This window comes from Lutra lutra, chromosome 12 (genome assembly GCF_902655055.1).
Source record: "Lutra lutra chromosome 12, mLutLut1.2, whole genome shotgun sequence".
In the NCBI taxonomy this organism is placed as follows: Eukaryota; Metazoa; Chordata; class Mammalia; order Carnivora; family Mustelidae; genus Lutra; species Lutra lutra.
Genome location: NC_062289.1, coordinates 25503081 through 25519019, shown reverse-complemented (window position 1 = coordinate 25519019; position 15939 = coordinate 25503081). Strand labels below are relative to the sequence as shown.

Here is a 15939-nt window from a genome sequence, read left to right as displayed (position 1 = left end):
AGGTTTCCTGCTTTGGAAACCGATGTTTTAATGCTTATTTCAAGCACTGAGTCACTAAATAATAGTGGACCATTAAATTGATTTAATAGGTCTGCCTGGCAATTTAAAAAAGTAAAGAAATAGGAAATATCAGAGCTCATCACATTTACTAAGGGCAAGTGAAACTTTTATCTTCTATGAAACTTTTGTTTCAGTTGTATAAAAATGTGTATGATGCATTTTTTGTTGTGGGTGGCAGTCAAAAAAGTTTGAAAGCCACTAGTCTAATGATATTAGTGTGTCACTAAATAACACCAACCACATGAATCTGCTGGCGGGAATCTGAGATTCCTACTCTTTCAATGGGACATGAAGCTGAACTTGCCTTGGGTCTTCTCTTTCACTCACCCATAAATTTCCCTCTGTTTGGATTTCTCCTTTTTCATCTCAGTCTATGGAAACCTCACCATCCCTTCAAGACAGAGAAGATCAAGTCCAGGTTTCTCCTTCAGTCCCTCCCAGTGATGTCTCCTTCCCTGCTCTGACCTCCTCCAGAGCTTAACTTCTATACTGCTCATCGGACATGCAGCATAGATGGTCCTGCTTTATTTATTTTTAAAGATTTTATTTATTTATTTGACAGACAGAGATCATAAGTGGGCGGAGAGGCAGGCAGAGAGAGAGAGGGGGAAGCAGGCTCCCTGCTGAGCAGAGAGCCCAATGTGGGGCTCAATCCCAGGACCCTGGGATCACGACCTGAGCCGAAGGCAGAGGCTTTAACCCACTGAGCCACCCAGGCGCCCTGATGGTCCTGCTTTGTAAGTGACCTTTGTAAGTGGTGCCTTTTCTCTCTTGAAATGTGACACCTTGTTTGAGGGCAGGTTGGTGTCTTAGACACCTGCGTTTCCCCAACAATGCCCTGGTAATGTCCTGTTTAAAGCAGACTAGTGGGGCGCCTGGGTGGCTCAGTCGGTCAAGTGTCTGCCTTTGGCTCAGTTCATGATCTCAGAGTCCTGGGATCGAGCCCCCACTGGTCTCCCTACTCAGAAGGACGCCTGCTTCTCCCTCTCCCTCTCTCCCTGTTTGTGATCTCTCTCTCTTGCTGTGTCTATCTCTGTCAAATAACTAAATAAAATCTTTTAAAGAAATAAATAAAATTATAATGTGTTATTTGTATATGTGCTACCAATGATCGTGATGAAGATTTAGTAAAGGAACAAGGGAATGAACACAGTCTGAGATATAAGTTTGGGGACAGAGGTACAGGGGTGGTAGAAATAGGGCAGAGTGCATGGTGAACAATCGGCTGGGGGAGCTTAGTGCTAAGGGCAGGCACAGCCCCAAGCCTCCCCGTCTCCGCTCCAGAGCATGGGCCAACGGCTCCTTGGTACAGTATGCCACAGAGAAAATCCTCACTTCTCACTGGGGTAGGACTAAGTCCTCTTGATGCTTTGCTCTAATACTGTGAAATGGATTAGAAGAGCCAAAGGACCAAAGAAGAAATCAATATTTTGGCCAAGAGGAAAGAGATATAAGGAATCAAGAGAGGGGGTGGCAACGTTAATTTGTTCAGCGTCTGTGCTGCCTGGGTGAATCAGGGTGGGCTGCGCTGGAACTTGAAGCTTCAATAGTTCATGTGACAAAAAGCCATGAAGCTGTGAGACTGTGGGACAACAGGAGGGAGGAGGCAGGAGCAGCACGAGGAAGGCACAGATGTGCAACAATACCATCCATGTGGAGGCAAGTCAGCAGTCTGGGGCACAGGAGCCACGGGGACAAGAACCAAAGTCAAGAGGGGCCCTGCGTGTGGGATCAAAGCAGTGTGGGCCAAGGAGATACTTCTAGCTAAGGGAGCCTTGGGAGGAAGACTGGGGAAGTGGGGACTCGAGTTAGGAGGCTACGGTAACACACTGCGTGAGATGTGGGGAAGCGAAATGGGGCAGTGGGAACATGGAGGGAAAAGAGAGATTTGGGAAATCATCAGAATTCACAGAATTCAGGGTCTAGTGGCACTTCTGCGTGAGAGAGGATGCTGACTGGTTGCATTCCAAGGGTAAAAATCCATGGAGACACAACATAGTGTGGCTGTCAACGTGCTGATGGTAGTTCCTGGGGGACCTGGAGAAGGGACACCCAACAGCAGGTGGGCACACCAGGGTGGCCCTCAGAAAGCAGCTCTGGGGATCGAGAATGGACAGAGAAATGACAGACACTTGGGATGGGGATGGGGAGAGACTCCAGCAGGAGAATGGGGGCAGTTTTTAAGCAAGTCAGTATTAAGAAGCTATGAAAAAATTCTTGAAATTTCAGTTAACTGTATTTCTCTTTATATAACAAGCAACAGTGAAAGTATTCTAAAAAGTGAATATAAAATAAAGGCTTTAAAAATAATTTAGTGTGACACTGGCTATCCACACTTAATTCCTATGGTTTATCAGGAGAATGAAATGAGAAGTTCAGTTAATGTCAGTAACTTACATTATTCCATAGCTTCCTGTTTATACTAAAAGGGAAACTATCTTCTGGTTAATTCTCCCTGAAAGACATGACCTATTTTTCAAACTCAAGATATATGGTAAAACTCTTAATTCTCAAATGACAGATAATTCACGAAACCAAAGAAAAGAGGGAACCTGGAGACTTTGTGTAACAGAATAGGTTGGAGCGGAAGTGGAACGAGAGCCTGCACAGACTGGGATGTACGCAGCCCCATCGTCAGGACACTCGGGCTGCTTGCTAGCAAGCGAAATGGGAGTCGGGAACATGCCCTGCTGTGCAGGCAGACAGTGAGAACTTTGAGCGGTGGCTTCTACCTCAGCTCCTGGAGGACACACTAACTTTATTTATTTCGTTCCAAACCCTAAAGGAGAAATAAGCAACTTGGGATTTCAGAGCCTGTCCTCTATGTCTCTGTTTATGCAGGAGAGTCTGAAAAAACTAATTACCTGGTATCGCCTTTCCCAGACTTCACGGAATACCAGCAAGAAGAGGATGTTTAGAATGACATTAATACTATTTACTCAGAACAGCCAAGTTGTTTAACAATATAGACAGATTTATCCAAAGAGTATATGTTCCCACACAGGATATTACACAAATATTTTAGAAGGCTATGTCAAATAACATTTGATTGAAAAATATTTTATTTGGTTGAAAGTCAATTACTATGCCATGGGCTTCCAGATCTTCATGTTTACTTGCCCAAAATTGGAAGAATAATTCTTCTACAAATTTGGCTTGAGTTCTATAAGGCAAGGGAAACTTCAAAAACTTTTGGCTCATCTTCAGTTGACATTAGCTAACTATTTCTCATGAGTAAGGAGCACTGTGCTTCTCTTAACAACCCAAAGGGTAGTTGGAAAGAATTCTGAATTTTCTTAATGTTTAATTTATATTTTAAGAAGGAACAAACCAATAACTGCACACTATTCCACACTTTCTTATAAAGGCCTTATTAAAGCAGCATTTCCAATTTCAAACAACCTCTTTTATATGTCTTGCATACAAAGCTATTATTATATACCCGACAATTATTTTATCAGTATGTATTAGTAAACCACCCAAAAGGCAAAATAATGTGCTGTCATGTTGTATAATACAAATATTATTCAACACACAGCTTGAATTTTCAATCAACTCTAGATACAGCAGTATTCCATGAATTAAACTCTAGAGGTTTTAAGTGATTCATTTTGTTATAAACACTCAATCCAAAAAGATGATTAAAATAATTGAGATAAGACTTGATTATAAAGATAAACAGCTTTTTTTCCCCTGGTAACATCTGTGGTAATAATGTGCTATCATTTAAACCAACTAAAGATGAGTCACCATCTGTGAATAAATATAACTTAAGTTTCTTTTCTAGTACTGGGGATGGTTTTCTTTTCTTTTTTCTTTTTTTTTTTTTTTTAACTAAATCATCCCTCCTCCACCATCTGTCCCTCTTGCAACCACAGAGTGAGATGCTAAGCTGAAGTAAGTACAGTTTCTCGCTATGTTTCGGAACAAAACGAACTGGCCCACTTAAGGGATTTATCCATGACCTTGGTTTCCATAGGATATTAGTCTAAATAAGAGTTAACTGGCCTGGGACCTCCCACAGATCAATTAATCTCTCTTTAGTCACACTCCTGAAAAAATGAAGTTATATTTTCATTTGTATGTTACTATCTCCAATATAGAGAAGACTTTTTCTCCTGAATATAGTATAATGAAGGAACACCATATCAACATTCAACCATATAGTCTGTATACTATAATTCATTTCACTTTAAGTATTGTAGTGAACTCATGAACGTTCGCTATCTGCTATGGCCTAGGGAGAGTTCTTTGGGCCAGTAGCATTCACCAAAGGAATTAGAAATATATCTGGGATTGGAAACAGTAGGAAAAAATGGACTAAAGACACGAGTAGTGAGCAATAAGCCAAAAGAGAGGCACTAATAAGGTTTACTACAGGGTAGGGATAGATATAAAAGAAGAAGAGTACCTGTTCTGACAGCACAGTAAGGAAGCACTGGTTGTCCACAGAACAGAAAGGAGATGGGGAAAGGATGAGCAAGTGGAAGGGTACATAAAATTCTAAGAAGGTGGCCTAATGCCCAGGCCTTATTTCCAAAATACCATTTATTTAAAAAAGAAAAAGAAAAAGAAGGGGAACCAGAGCTCACTGGAGAAGTAGTTGATTCTAGGACTAGGGCAGGAAAAACACAAGATGAGTCTGAAATACCTTGTGCTGCAGAAAACGGAAGGTGTGTGCTCAAAAGAAGAAGGGGGCAAGTCAGAGGACACCGGATCCAACCCGGAGGAGCGCCCACGGGCCAATGCTAGAATAGTTCGAGCAACAAAGGAAGTGACAGGACTGAATTATAATCTATAACAAAATACAGAATTATCATTAGGTAAACACCACAGTAAGAACTGTGCAGGTAAAATCCACTGATGGATGACAAAATGGGCAAAAGTTTGAGGAGAAATAGGATATTAGCAAAGTCTCGCTCCTAAGACCATAATTAATTACAAAGGGCAGAACAGCGACTCTTCACAGAAGAAATCTGGTAGACACCATGTTAACCAAATAATCAAGGATACTCATCACCAGTAATGAGACATACTGACATCACATACCTCCTGATACTAGGAACTGAGAAGGATACAACATCACCTCTGTGGGTACTTTTGTCAAATATGCATACTTCAGTGTAATCATGAGAAAACATCAGAAAAAAACAAACTGAGGGACATTATGCAAAGTGACTGAGCAGAACTATCCACACCATCAAGGTCAGGAAAGGTAAGAGAAGACGGAGCTAAAGTCACAGGCTGGAGGAGAATAAGGAGACATAACGGTTAAATGCCAAGTGGAATCCTGGACAGGACTAGGGAGCAGAATAAAGAACACCAGGAGAAAAAAACCGGTAAAAACTACATAAGGTCTGTAATTTAGGGGACAGTATTCACTCACATTAATTTTCTAGTTTTGGTAGTTGTAATATAGTTACATGTGTTGTTAACATTAGAGGAACCTGGATGAAGGGTTTACATAAACTATTTCTACCGTTTCTCCAACTTTCCTGGTAAGTCTAAAATTATTTTAAAAGAAAATGTACAACAAAAAATAGCAAAGTGGCACAGATTCAAATATCTTCTGCCCACCCCAACCAAAACTGTTTCTTCCATAACACTGTCCTTGTCTTTCTCCTCTGTATTTTTCCTCCCGTTTACTGCTTCCTAAAGTAGCAAGCATTTTACTTATTTATCTGTTTGTCTTATTTGATTTGCTTATTTCTCTGATTATCTGATTACTTATCTGATAACTTATTTACTTATTTATCTGGTTGTATTTACTTATTTATCTGATTATCTCCCCTACCAAAAAAATAAGCCCTATGAAGACAGGCATTTTTACTTATTTTGCCCATCATTGTATCTACTACCTAATGTGCTACTTCTAACAAGTTCCCATTTCCTCTCTAGAGCATTTCATTCACCTTCTCATCACATTTACTGAGTAACTACTAAGCACCAGACATTGAACGAGGCATTAAGGGGATGCAGATAAGCAAGACATGACCCCCCCCTTCTCAAGGAAGTTACACTCGAGAGGGAGACAGATAACATTTGAACAAGTACGTACAGGCTGGAAGAGGACAGGAGTCCCACCAAATTAAGTATGAAAAGCTGTGGGCATTTAGAGGACGGAGGCCTATGCCGGGTGAGAAGTAAAAGAAAAAGTTTCATACCAGTTCTCAAACTCAGCAAGGCCTCTGTATACTTAGGATTTGGATAAGCAAAAAGCAAAGGGGTGAGGGACTGATATACTGGGAAGAGAGAACCAGGTAAGCAAGTCTGAACTCCAACCATGCAGGAAAGAAGCAGCAAAAGGCACAGAGATCATGCTGGTTGGCTGGCGCACTGGCTGGGGAAAAGGAAAAAGAAAAAAAAAAAAGGAAAAGACTGGAACAGCACATAGGGGTAGGCTGTGCATGGTCTAGCGTTCCAATCCAAGGACTCCGGGCTCTGTCTCGTGGCGACAGGGCACTGCCCTCTGGTAGTCTGGAAGAGGAGGAGGATGTTTCAAGAGCTCTGCTCTACAAAAATTCTTTATGGCATTTTAGAAGATGGAAGTCAAGACTCTTAAGAATTACAAGAGATCTTTGGGGTCATCCTCTATGACTTTCTACAATAGGGATCCTTTCAACCTCTTTTCCGACGTTATGGATGAGTCCCTCTGCCATCTGGCGCTCTTCTCACACTTACCATCAGGTACTGAACTAACACCTGTCCTGGTTCAACTTCTACCCACTGTCCTCTGGCCTACAACGCACTGCTTAGTTCCTCCTTTACAGAATCATCCTTACAGTAGCTGAACACAGTTTCTCTATTTTCCTGAAGCCCTCTCTTCTCAAGCTATACGTCTTCTCTTCCTCACCGTCCGTGAATTACAAGTTCTTTCCAGTAAGGTCACCCGCTTCTGCACACAGCTTGGTTTACTGACGTGATGCTCGCCACATTGCTCCCGTATTGGACGGTGCTCTTCCGGACGCCTGTTTCAGGCTCGTTAAACATCCCTACATTCTCGGTCCGTGCAGGGAGTCTTCCGACCTTACTTCTTTCTTAAGTGAAACCCAGCTCTCCCCTTAGGACTCTGACTCCCCCAGAGCCTTCGGAAGTTAGACACTGCTCATCCTTTCACATTCCGGACTTCAGGGTCTGGAGGTGGGGTTGGTGCTTTGCTTTCATTATCATTTCATGATTGTTTCCTGGCTATTATTCCTCTACCTCTAAACAGAAAGCTCTGCCCCTATGAGGCTGGTACCAGCTTCCTCTGGCCCACGCAGCTGGCACCTACTACTGCCTTCTAGGCTATGGTCCCCTTGGCTCCAGCATCTGACTCACAGTCTTTCTCTCTACCCCATGGCTTATTGTCCTGAGAGACTATGAAGCCTATGTGAGTAGGCCATCCCCGGCTTCCCGTTTATGAGCCGCTCAACCACAATGACTTCCGTTCACAGGCACAGCACTTCCATTCCTCACTCATGGCTAAGGCCAGACCATGTCATCACTGAGCTATGCTCCACTTCTGATGTCTTCAGTCTAAATATACTGTTCTTTAGGCCCATCGCCATGACTTCCACCATACCCACTCTTCGTTTGCACTCAAATCCCCTTCCCGAAGCCTCTGTGACCCTCTCCTTCCAGCCTGCTGATAGCTCCACTTCTCTCTTGACTTAGCTTAGACAAAGATCCACCACTTCCTGCAAGCAGCCACTCCCATCTTTATGGACTTCTGTATTGGATTCCATGGAGCAGTTCAAGTAAATTGGAAAACCTGCATATGCACATGCAAACACCCACACCCACACACACACCCACACACACCCTCAGAACAAAAAGCCCTCCGAAGCTTACTTCACATAAGAGGGGAAACCATATGAATTTCTTACATTCACAGAATTGTCAGGAAGAGAGGCAAATCCCAGCGGGAGGGTCTGGTGAGCTGTCACCAGTGTTCACGTTATTGCCACACGGTGGTGCCATTCCAGCTGATAAACACGAACCCCACTGCTCTTTTCTTTCCCAGGAACTTCTCTAAGTGGTTACAATGACTCACGTGCTATTGTTTTACAAATTTTGTTGTTATAACTGAAAATATTTTCATCTCCTACAACAATCTCTCTCTCAAGCCTTCATAAGCAGTGGTGTTCTGTGATAGTGCTGAAAACACGGCCCCCAAAACAGTCACTCTGGACCAGAAGTTACCTGAGATAAAACACTATGATGAAGAAGGCCACATGTCTGCTAGGACGCCCTGTGTTTTTAATTTGGGAACGAGCACTCCAAAAAACTGAGAGGTGATGAAGGCAAACACTAATAAGAAGCATTAAAGCAAAGACACAGACTACCGTGCTGCACAGTCTTGAGATGCCACCCAATGTCCCCTTCACGTCTTTTCTTATGAGAAGATTAGTCTTGGGAGTATGAGTTTTATATCATGAGATCACTTTGGAAACACACTGACATGCAAAAGGAAGTGTGTTTTTTTTCTTTTTTTCTTTTTTTTTTTTTTAAATTTGGCAGAGAGCACTCGAGAGAGAGCATGCACAAGCAGGGGGAACAGCAGGCTTCCCACCGAGCAGGGAGACTGACGTGGGATTTGATCCCAGGACCCTGGAATCATGACCTGAGCCCAAGGCAGATGCTTAACCGACTGAGCCACCCAGGCGCCCCAGAAGTGGCTTCTTAAGATACAATCGTTCCCCGATCTGTGCAAGAAATGCTGCTCTTTCCAGAGCTACACGCAGGCAGGCAGTGAACGGCGGGGGGACTCAGAGTGTGGACTTTGGAGCCAGACTGCCTGAGCACGAATCTCCCCGTTTCACACTTTTCTAGCTGTGTGGTTTTCGGGAAGTCATTAACCTCTCTGTGCATCTGAAAAGTTAGGGCCAAACACTGCCTACCTGCAAGGCTCGTGCGGATGGAAGGAGTTCGTAACTGAGCCGCCTGCAGCTCCACGGAGCCCTGAGGACACACCATGTGTGGGCCAGCGGCGGCAGTCGGCATCCCCACCACCAGCGGGGCCTTCCCATCAATGCTTGATACTTACAAGACTGAATTATTTCACTGGGTCAAAAAACATACGGTGCTTCTTTATTCCCAGTATATGGCTTACTCACAGTATGTGAAGGTGTTAGTCCTTCTCTGGCAAGACTGTCAGACTCCTCTGCATCGCTGTTGTGTGTGCCAGCACGGAGGAGAGGACGAAGTGCTTAAAGAGCCTTTCCTAGCGCCAGTACTAGAAAGTGGGACGCCTCTGCCCAGCGCCTACTCTGACACAAACGCTCAGCCCAAGCGATACCCCAGGGTGCGGTTCCTTCTCTGGTCTTACCTTCAGCCGGTCTTTGGGCAGCGCGACAGCCCCCTGCTTGATGATTTCCAGGACCCGCTCCACCGACAGCTCAGCCCCAGCCTGCAGCAGTCGTGAGCTGAAGAAGGTGATCACCTGGAACGTAAAGTGTTCGTTTATGAACTAGTTGTACCAGCTGCGTTTTTATGAGGCACCCTGCTCCCATGGCGGTCCCACTTCCCAGGGTGACCCGGCTTGACTTCACGAGCTCTCCTCCGCACTGGCCCGTCTGAAGGGGTTGAGGACTGCGTCAGAGCCGGCCTCGGAGTGCTCCGGGCTGATGCCCCCCACCGTGGCTGTGGCAAGCTCCCGAGCCCGGCTCTTTCTGCCTGCGGCCTCGCCCTTCCTTAGTCGGACTTTAGTGAGACGGCAGCCCCCCTCAGAAGGTGGGAAGAGAATGCTACAGCTTAATACCCGTCAATTTTGAGGCTTACTAGTAACTCTCAAAAAAAAAAAAAAAAAAAAAAGGCTTAAATGAGAAAGGAATTGAAGCTAATGGTGAAAATGATGTTCAGGGGATTGCTTATAAATTTAATTTATTCACTGCACTCTTCTCCCTGAGCAACAGGGATAATGAACAGCAAGCTAGGACTTCTCATTTCGTGCCCCAGCGCAGCTGGATGCTGGTAACACAGGTGCATTCTCAACGTAACACTGTCCTTTAACATCTGTCCCTCAAAGTGAAAAGAATGTCATTATTTTTTGAGGAAATCATTTTAAGATCATGATGTTAATAAATCAAGAAGACTATACGTCTTTTTCTTTTTATTCAAGAGAGTAACACTTAAGTATTTATAGTCAGACATGCAAAAATATAAAAATGTTTTGTTAAAAATTATACATTTTCATGTATAGGTTTTCTGTTTTATATGTAAAAGACAAACACTAGTGTAAAGAGATTACCTAACTGTAAAAACAAAAGTTTTTTAATACTCATTAAAGTATGATCATTAAAACTAATCTGGACGATTAGCTATCCTATGCCTTACTAATCCTGAAGTCTTCACATTATCAGCAGCAAACACAGTACTGGTCACAGTAAGGACACTGTTTATCACAGTAAGTCCAAATCCAGAACACAAACACGCTGCCTGGTAATTTCTGTGCATCCGGCTCTGGTGAGATGAGGCTGGTTCATTGCTGCTTCTACCCTGTAACATAGTGCCTGTTCTAGGATGAGGGGGACATCAGCTCAGCCATTTCCTTCTTGACACATGTACTTATATTGTACTGCCTTTGATTTGTGGTTCTTTTGCAGGAACAATACCCACCCTCCATTTAGAGGGTTTACTTAGTTAAATCTAGGTATTATAACCATCAATAACATACATTACAAGGACCTGTAAGTGAGTGACAGGTGAATGCACCAGCCAAGCCTTCCAAGCTGAGAACCCCCTTCTCCTCCTGGGGATACTGTTGGCAGCTGACACGGCTGAAGCCTGGCAGGTTGTCTGTGCCAATACTAAGAATGAGGAAAACTCCATGTGTTTGTTTTTGGATGAAGAAAGGAAAGCTCTGATACTATCTTCCCATGCTTCTGCGGATGGTGGGTGCGACCTCTGGGGTGTGTGTACCCATCCACTTTGGAGATTCTGGATGGAGATAATAAAATGTGTAAAATCGAAGCTAGGCAGGCGGCACAGCATTCAAGCACGGCTACTTCAGACCACCGTGAGAGAGTACGGACATGTCGCATCATCAAAGCAGCAAGTAACGCAATGGAATCTACTTTGGTTCACTCTGTGGTCTACACAGACTTGCCTCTAAGCCTCAAGGAACTCACTCGTGTTCCCACTGGGAGAGCCGTGGAGTAGGCAAGAGACTCCCTCTCTAAGTAAGTTCCTGTTTTCAAACTGGCTCTCATTTGTATGTCTTATGTGGATATTCCGTTCTTGCATTTGGATGCACACTACTTTAAAAAATGATAAAACTACCAACTTCCAGGAGAAAAGTAAATTTATGCATCAAAAGCAAAAGGAACAGACAGCTACTGCATGTTTACTATGGCCCGAGAGCTCCTCTATTAATTAATTCTCGTCACAATCCAACAAGTTGATGAAAGCTCTGTCCTACAGACTCTACGGGATGAGAGAGCGAGTTGCTTGACCCAAGTCAACCAGGTAAGTGTCCGAAGCGGGACTGGTACTTGGATGTTCCTCCTCACTTTACCATGTTGTCTCCAGCAATTCTTGAGTAACAAAAGGCTTTGTTTTCTTCATGGAAAATATTTGAGATGAAAGGTTTAAGCTGCGTAGCCCCAAATTTCATTTGGAGTCAGGCTGCACCATTAGCAAAGAATGTGAAACGAATTCATTCAAAGATACAACTTGTAATTCCTATCACCCAGTTAGAATTTTTGCAGACAACAGTGTATTTAGTGATGATGATTTTAATAGTTAGGTGGCTTTTATCTACTTTCATAGGAACCATTAAAATTGTTAAGATTGATGAACTTTTTCCCCTCTGAAAATGTTTGCAGAAGATATAGTTAATAATAGAAAAATTGAGAGTGAAACATCTAATGAAATGGGGATGAATGATATGCAAGTGCAATTCAAAGGCAACCTTTTCAGAGGAAGTTTCCGTGGGTGTTACACAGCTTCCCTCCACCCACCATATTTGGCCACAATTCCTGAAATCCAAGTAGAGGACATTACCTTCAATTACGCTATTAGTTGTACACAGTAATTATCCAAGGTCATGGTCTGATTAATCAGCTGTACCCTTTGAGTAATGTCAAAATCACATTTAACAACCACTTACTATGAAACCAGTGAGTGATCACTAGAACACAGATTTATAGAAATGAGAAGTTAAAAAAAAATGAGAAGCTTTTGTAGGGTAGATGAGGGTATGTATTAGGCATTCTTGCTTGCTTAAATGGTTACTCTTCCAAGAGGTAAAAGTAGAGAGCTAAGCCATTTTCTTCTCTTCTATAAAAGATAATAAACATGTTTTTAAAAGTGAAATCCATATGTTTTCTCATTGATCCTGGGTTTTCCTCAAGTTTTTGTGTCTTTTTTTTTTTTTAAGATTTTATTTATTTATTTGACAGACAGAGATGACAAGTAGGCAGAGAGGCAGGCAGAGAGAGAGGAGGAAGCAGGCTCCCCACTGAGCAGAGAGCCCGATGTGGGGCTCGATCCCAGAACCCTGGGATCATGACCTGAGCCGAAGGCAGAGGCTTTAACCCACTGAGCCACCTAGGTGCCCCAAGTTTTTGTGTCTTAATCAATACCTGTGTTAACAACCTATTCAGTGGGAGAGATCTCCAGAAGATTTACGAAGAAAATAGACATTTTCAAGAAAGATACAATGTAACTGGGAGGACAAGAATCAGATTAAATAGGCATAATTAAACAGATTAGACATCATGGTACTGTGTACCACTTCACATGACTGTGAAGTGCTCAAAGTCAGAAGGCGTAGTTGGGGTCCTGTCTTGTTACTGACAAGCTACCTGACTTGTAGAGCTCAGGGTCTAGAGCACCTACCAGGTGTCAGAGGTTTAGGTTTAATTCCCAGCTCTGCTTATGAACGTAGACAGGTTATTTAACTTTTTTATGCCTCAGTTCACTGATCTATAAGTGAGGAAAGATAGAGTGCCTGCCTCATGCATGGATACTGTTAGAATTAAATAAGTTAATACTTTCGAAGTGCAAAGAACAATGCCTGGCATATGGTAAGGGTTCATAAAATGTCATTATCATTAGGTGTATATCTCAGTATCCTCACTTATAAAATGAAAAAGTTGCCCTATATACCACATAGGAAACACTTATAATACACGTGAAACTTAAGGATAAATCAAACCAGACAGGAGTAGCAAGTGTGATCTATCGAAAGTAAATTCCAGGAAAGTCTGCTGGTTAAAACCAACATGATCATTATCAGCTTAATGCATTACTGAGGGTCAATTTAAAACTCTTCTTTTTTTTAAGATTTTATTTATTTGACAGAGAGAGAGGGAGAGAGAGAAAGAGAGAGAGAGCACCAACATGAGCAGAGGCAGAGGGATAGGGAGAAGCAGGCTCTTCGCTGAGCAAGGAGCCCAATGTGGGGCTCCATCCCAAAACCCTGGGATCATGACCTGAGCCAAAGGCAGCCACTTAATTGACTGAGCCACTCAGGCGTCCCAAAACTCTTCTATTTTTACTTGGTGAGTTTATGTATTACCTTCCTCTTTCAAAAACAATTTGTATTTTATTATTTCCAGAAAATTTAAACAGTACAGTGTTGGGGAAGTATTCATAGTTTGCCAAGTTTTCTTTTCTCATGAAAGAATGCTGAATTTTGACAAATGTTTTTTCTGCATGTATTGGGACAATTGTCTGGTTTTTATCCTTTAGCCGTTTAATTTTGTGAATTACATCAGCCTTTGAATTCCTGGGATGCATAATAACTGAGCATGTTGCATTATTCTTCTGATAACACTGCAAGATTTGATTTGCTATTTTGCTGAGGATTTTTTGTGTGTGTTTCTATCTATGAGTGATACTGACTTGTAATTTTCTTTACTTGTAAGGTCTTTATCTACGAGTAGCATTAGGGTAATAATGTCCCCATAAAATGAGTTGGGAAGTATGTCCTCTTTTTGTATTATCTGGAGGAGTTTGTATTGAAATAATAATATTTCTTTCTTAAAAATTTGGTAGAATCCAAGGGTGAAGACATCCAGGCTCGGAGTTTTCTTTGTCGGAAAAATTTTAAATACTAATAATTCAGTAGTGTTAAAGATATAGAACTATTCAGATTATCTATTTCTTCATGAGTAAGCTTTGAAAGTTTGTGCCTTTCAAGGAATCTGCCCATTTGATCTAAGTCACGAAATTTATTGCCAGAAACTTATTCATAATATTACGTTATTATCCTTTCAGTGTTCCTGCTATCATTCCCGACACTGGTAATCTGTGTTTTCTTTCTTCTTCTGGGATTAACTTTGCTACAGATTTATCAGTTTTATAGTGTTAAGGTTTTTTTCCCTCCCAAATAACCAGCTTTTGCTATCACTGATTGTCTTTTCTTTTTCAATTTCACTGATATTTTGTTCTTTTATTATTTCCTTTTTCTTGCTTTGGATTTAATTTACTCTTGGTAGTTTCTTAATGTGGAATCTTATTTATTTAAGACCTTTCTTCTTTTCTAATAGAAGCACTTAATACTATAAATTTCCCTTTAGCTGTATTCCACAGATTTTGATATTTTGCATTTTCTTTTTTGCTAACTTTTTTTTTTAAAGATTTTATTTATTTATTTGCCAGAGAGAGAGAGCACAAACAGAGGAAATGACAGGCAGAGGGAGAGGAGGAAGCAGGCTCCCCGCTGAGCAGAGAGCCCGATGTGGGACTCGATCCCAGGACCCTGGGACCACGACCCGAGCCGAAGGCAGAGGCTTAACCCTCTGTGCCACCCAGGCACCCTTTTACTAACTTTATTATTTTTGCTTTTTCCTTCTATCTTTATTTTTTAGTTTTGAATTTTTTGAACTTTTTTTTTTCATGTTCATGTTCTTTTTTTTTTCATGTTCAGTTAGCCCCACTGTATTGCTAAGTTTAAAATATATTTTCTTTAGGGCGCCTGGGTGGCTCAGTTGGTAAAGCAATTACCTATGGCTCAGGCCATGATCCTGGAGTCCCAGGATCTAGTCCCACATCAGGCTCCCTGCTCAGCAGGGAATCTGCTTCTCCCTCTGACCTCTCCCCTCTCATGTTCTCTCTCTCATTCTCTTTCTCTCTCAAATAAATAAATAAAATCTTTTAAAAAAATAAAATATGTTCTCTTTACCTTTGGCCTCCTCTCTTTGATGTACAAGTGTACTGTTTACTTTCCAAATATCTGGGGGTATTTTCCAGATATGTCTCTTACTGATTTCTAGTTTAATTTCATTGTGGTCAAAGAACATACTCTATTATGATTTTAAATCTTTAAAATTTGTTGAGGTTTGTTTTATGGTCCTGTATGTGGTCTATCTCAGGGACTGTTCCATGTACACTGATGATGGGTACAATGTTTTGTAAATGTCAATTAAATCAAGTTGGTAGTATTGTTTGGGTCTTCTATATTGTTACTAATTTTCTATTTATTGTATCAGTTACTGAGGAAGAAGTGTTGACTTCTCCATTTAAAATTATGGATTTGCCGGGTGCCTGGGTGGCTCAGAGGGTTAAGCCGCTGCCTTCGGCTCAGGTCATGATCTCAGGGTCCTGGGACCGAGTCCCGCATCGGGCTCTCTGCTCAGCAGGGAGCCTGCTTCCCTCTCTCTCTCTCTCTGCCTGCCTCTCTGCCTACTTGTGATCTCTCTCTGTCCAATAAATGAATAAAATCTTAAAAAAAAATTATGGATTTGCCAATTCCTTCTTCCAAATCTATCAGTTTTTGCTTTGCATATTTTGAAAGCTCTGTTGTTAGGTGCATCCATAGCTAAGACTGTTATGTCTCCTTGCTAAACTGACCCCTTTATCATCACACGGTGTCCCTCTCTATCTCTGGCAATGCTTCTTTTAATGAGGTCTCCTTAGCTGATCGTATACTAACTCCAGCTCTCTTTTAAT

At 42.1% G+C, this 15939-nt stretch overlaps 1 protein-coding gene across 1 annotated transcript in view; it reads right to left on the bottom strand.

The window, feature by feature from the left end:
- The window catches only part of DYM (dymeclin), a 349065-nt gene that overhangs the window by 45025 nt on the left and 288101 nt on the right, over positions 1-15939 (bottom strand). The window contains exon 16 of the mRNA XM_047696790.1: positions 9371-9484. Coding sequence (XP_047552746.1) covers positions 9371-9484 — 114 coding nt within the window. The remainder of the gene's footprint in view (positions 1-9370; positions 9485-15939) is intronic.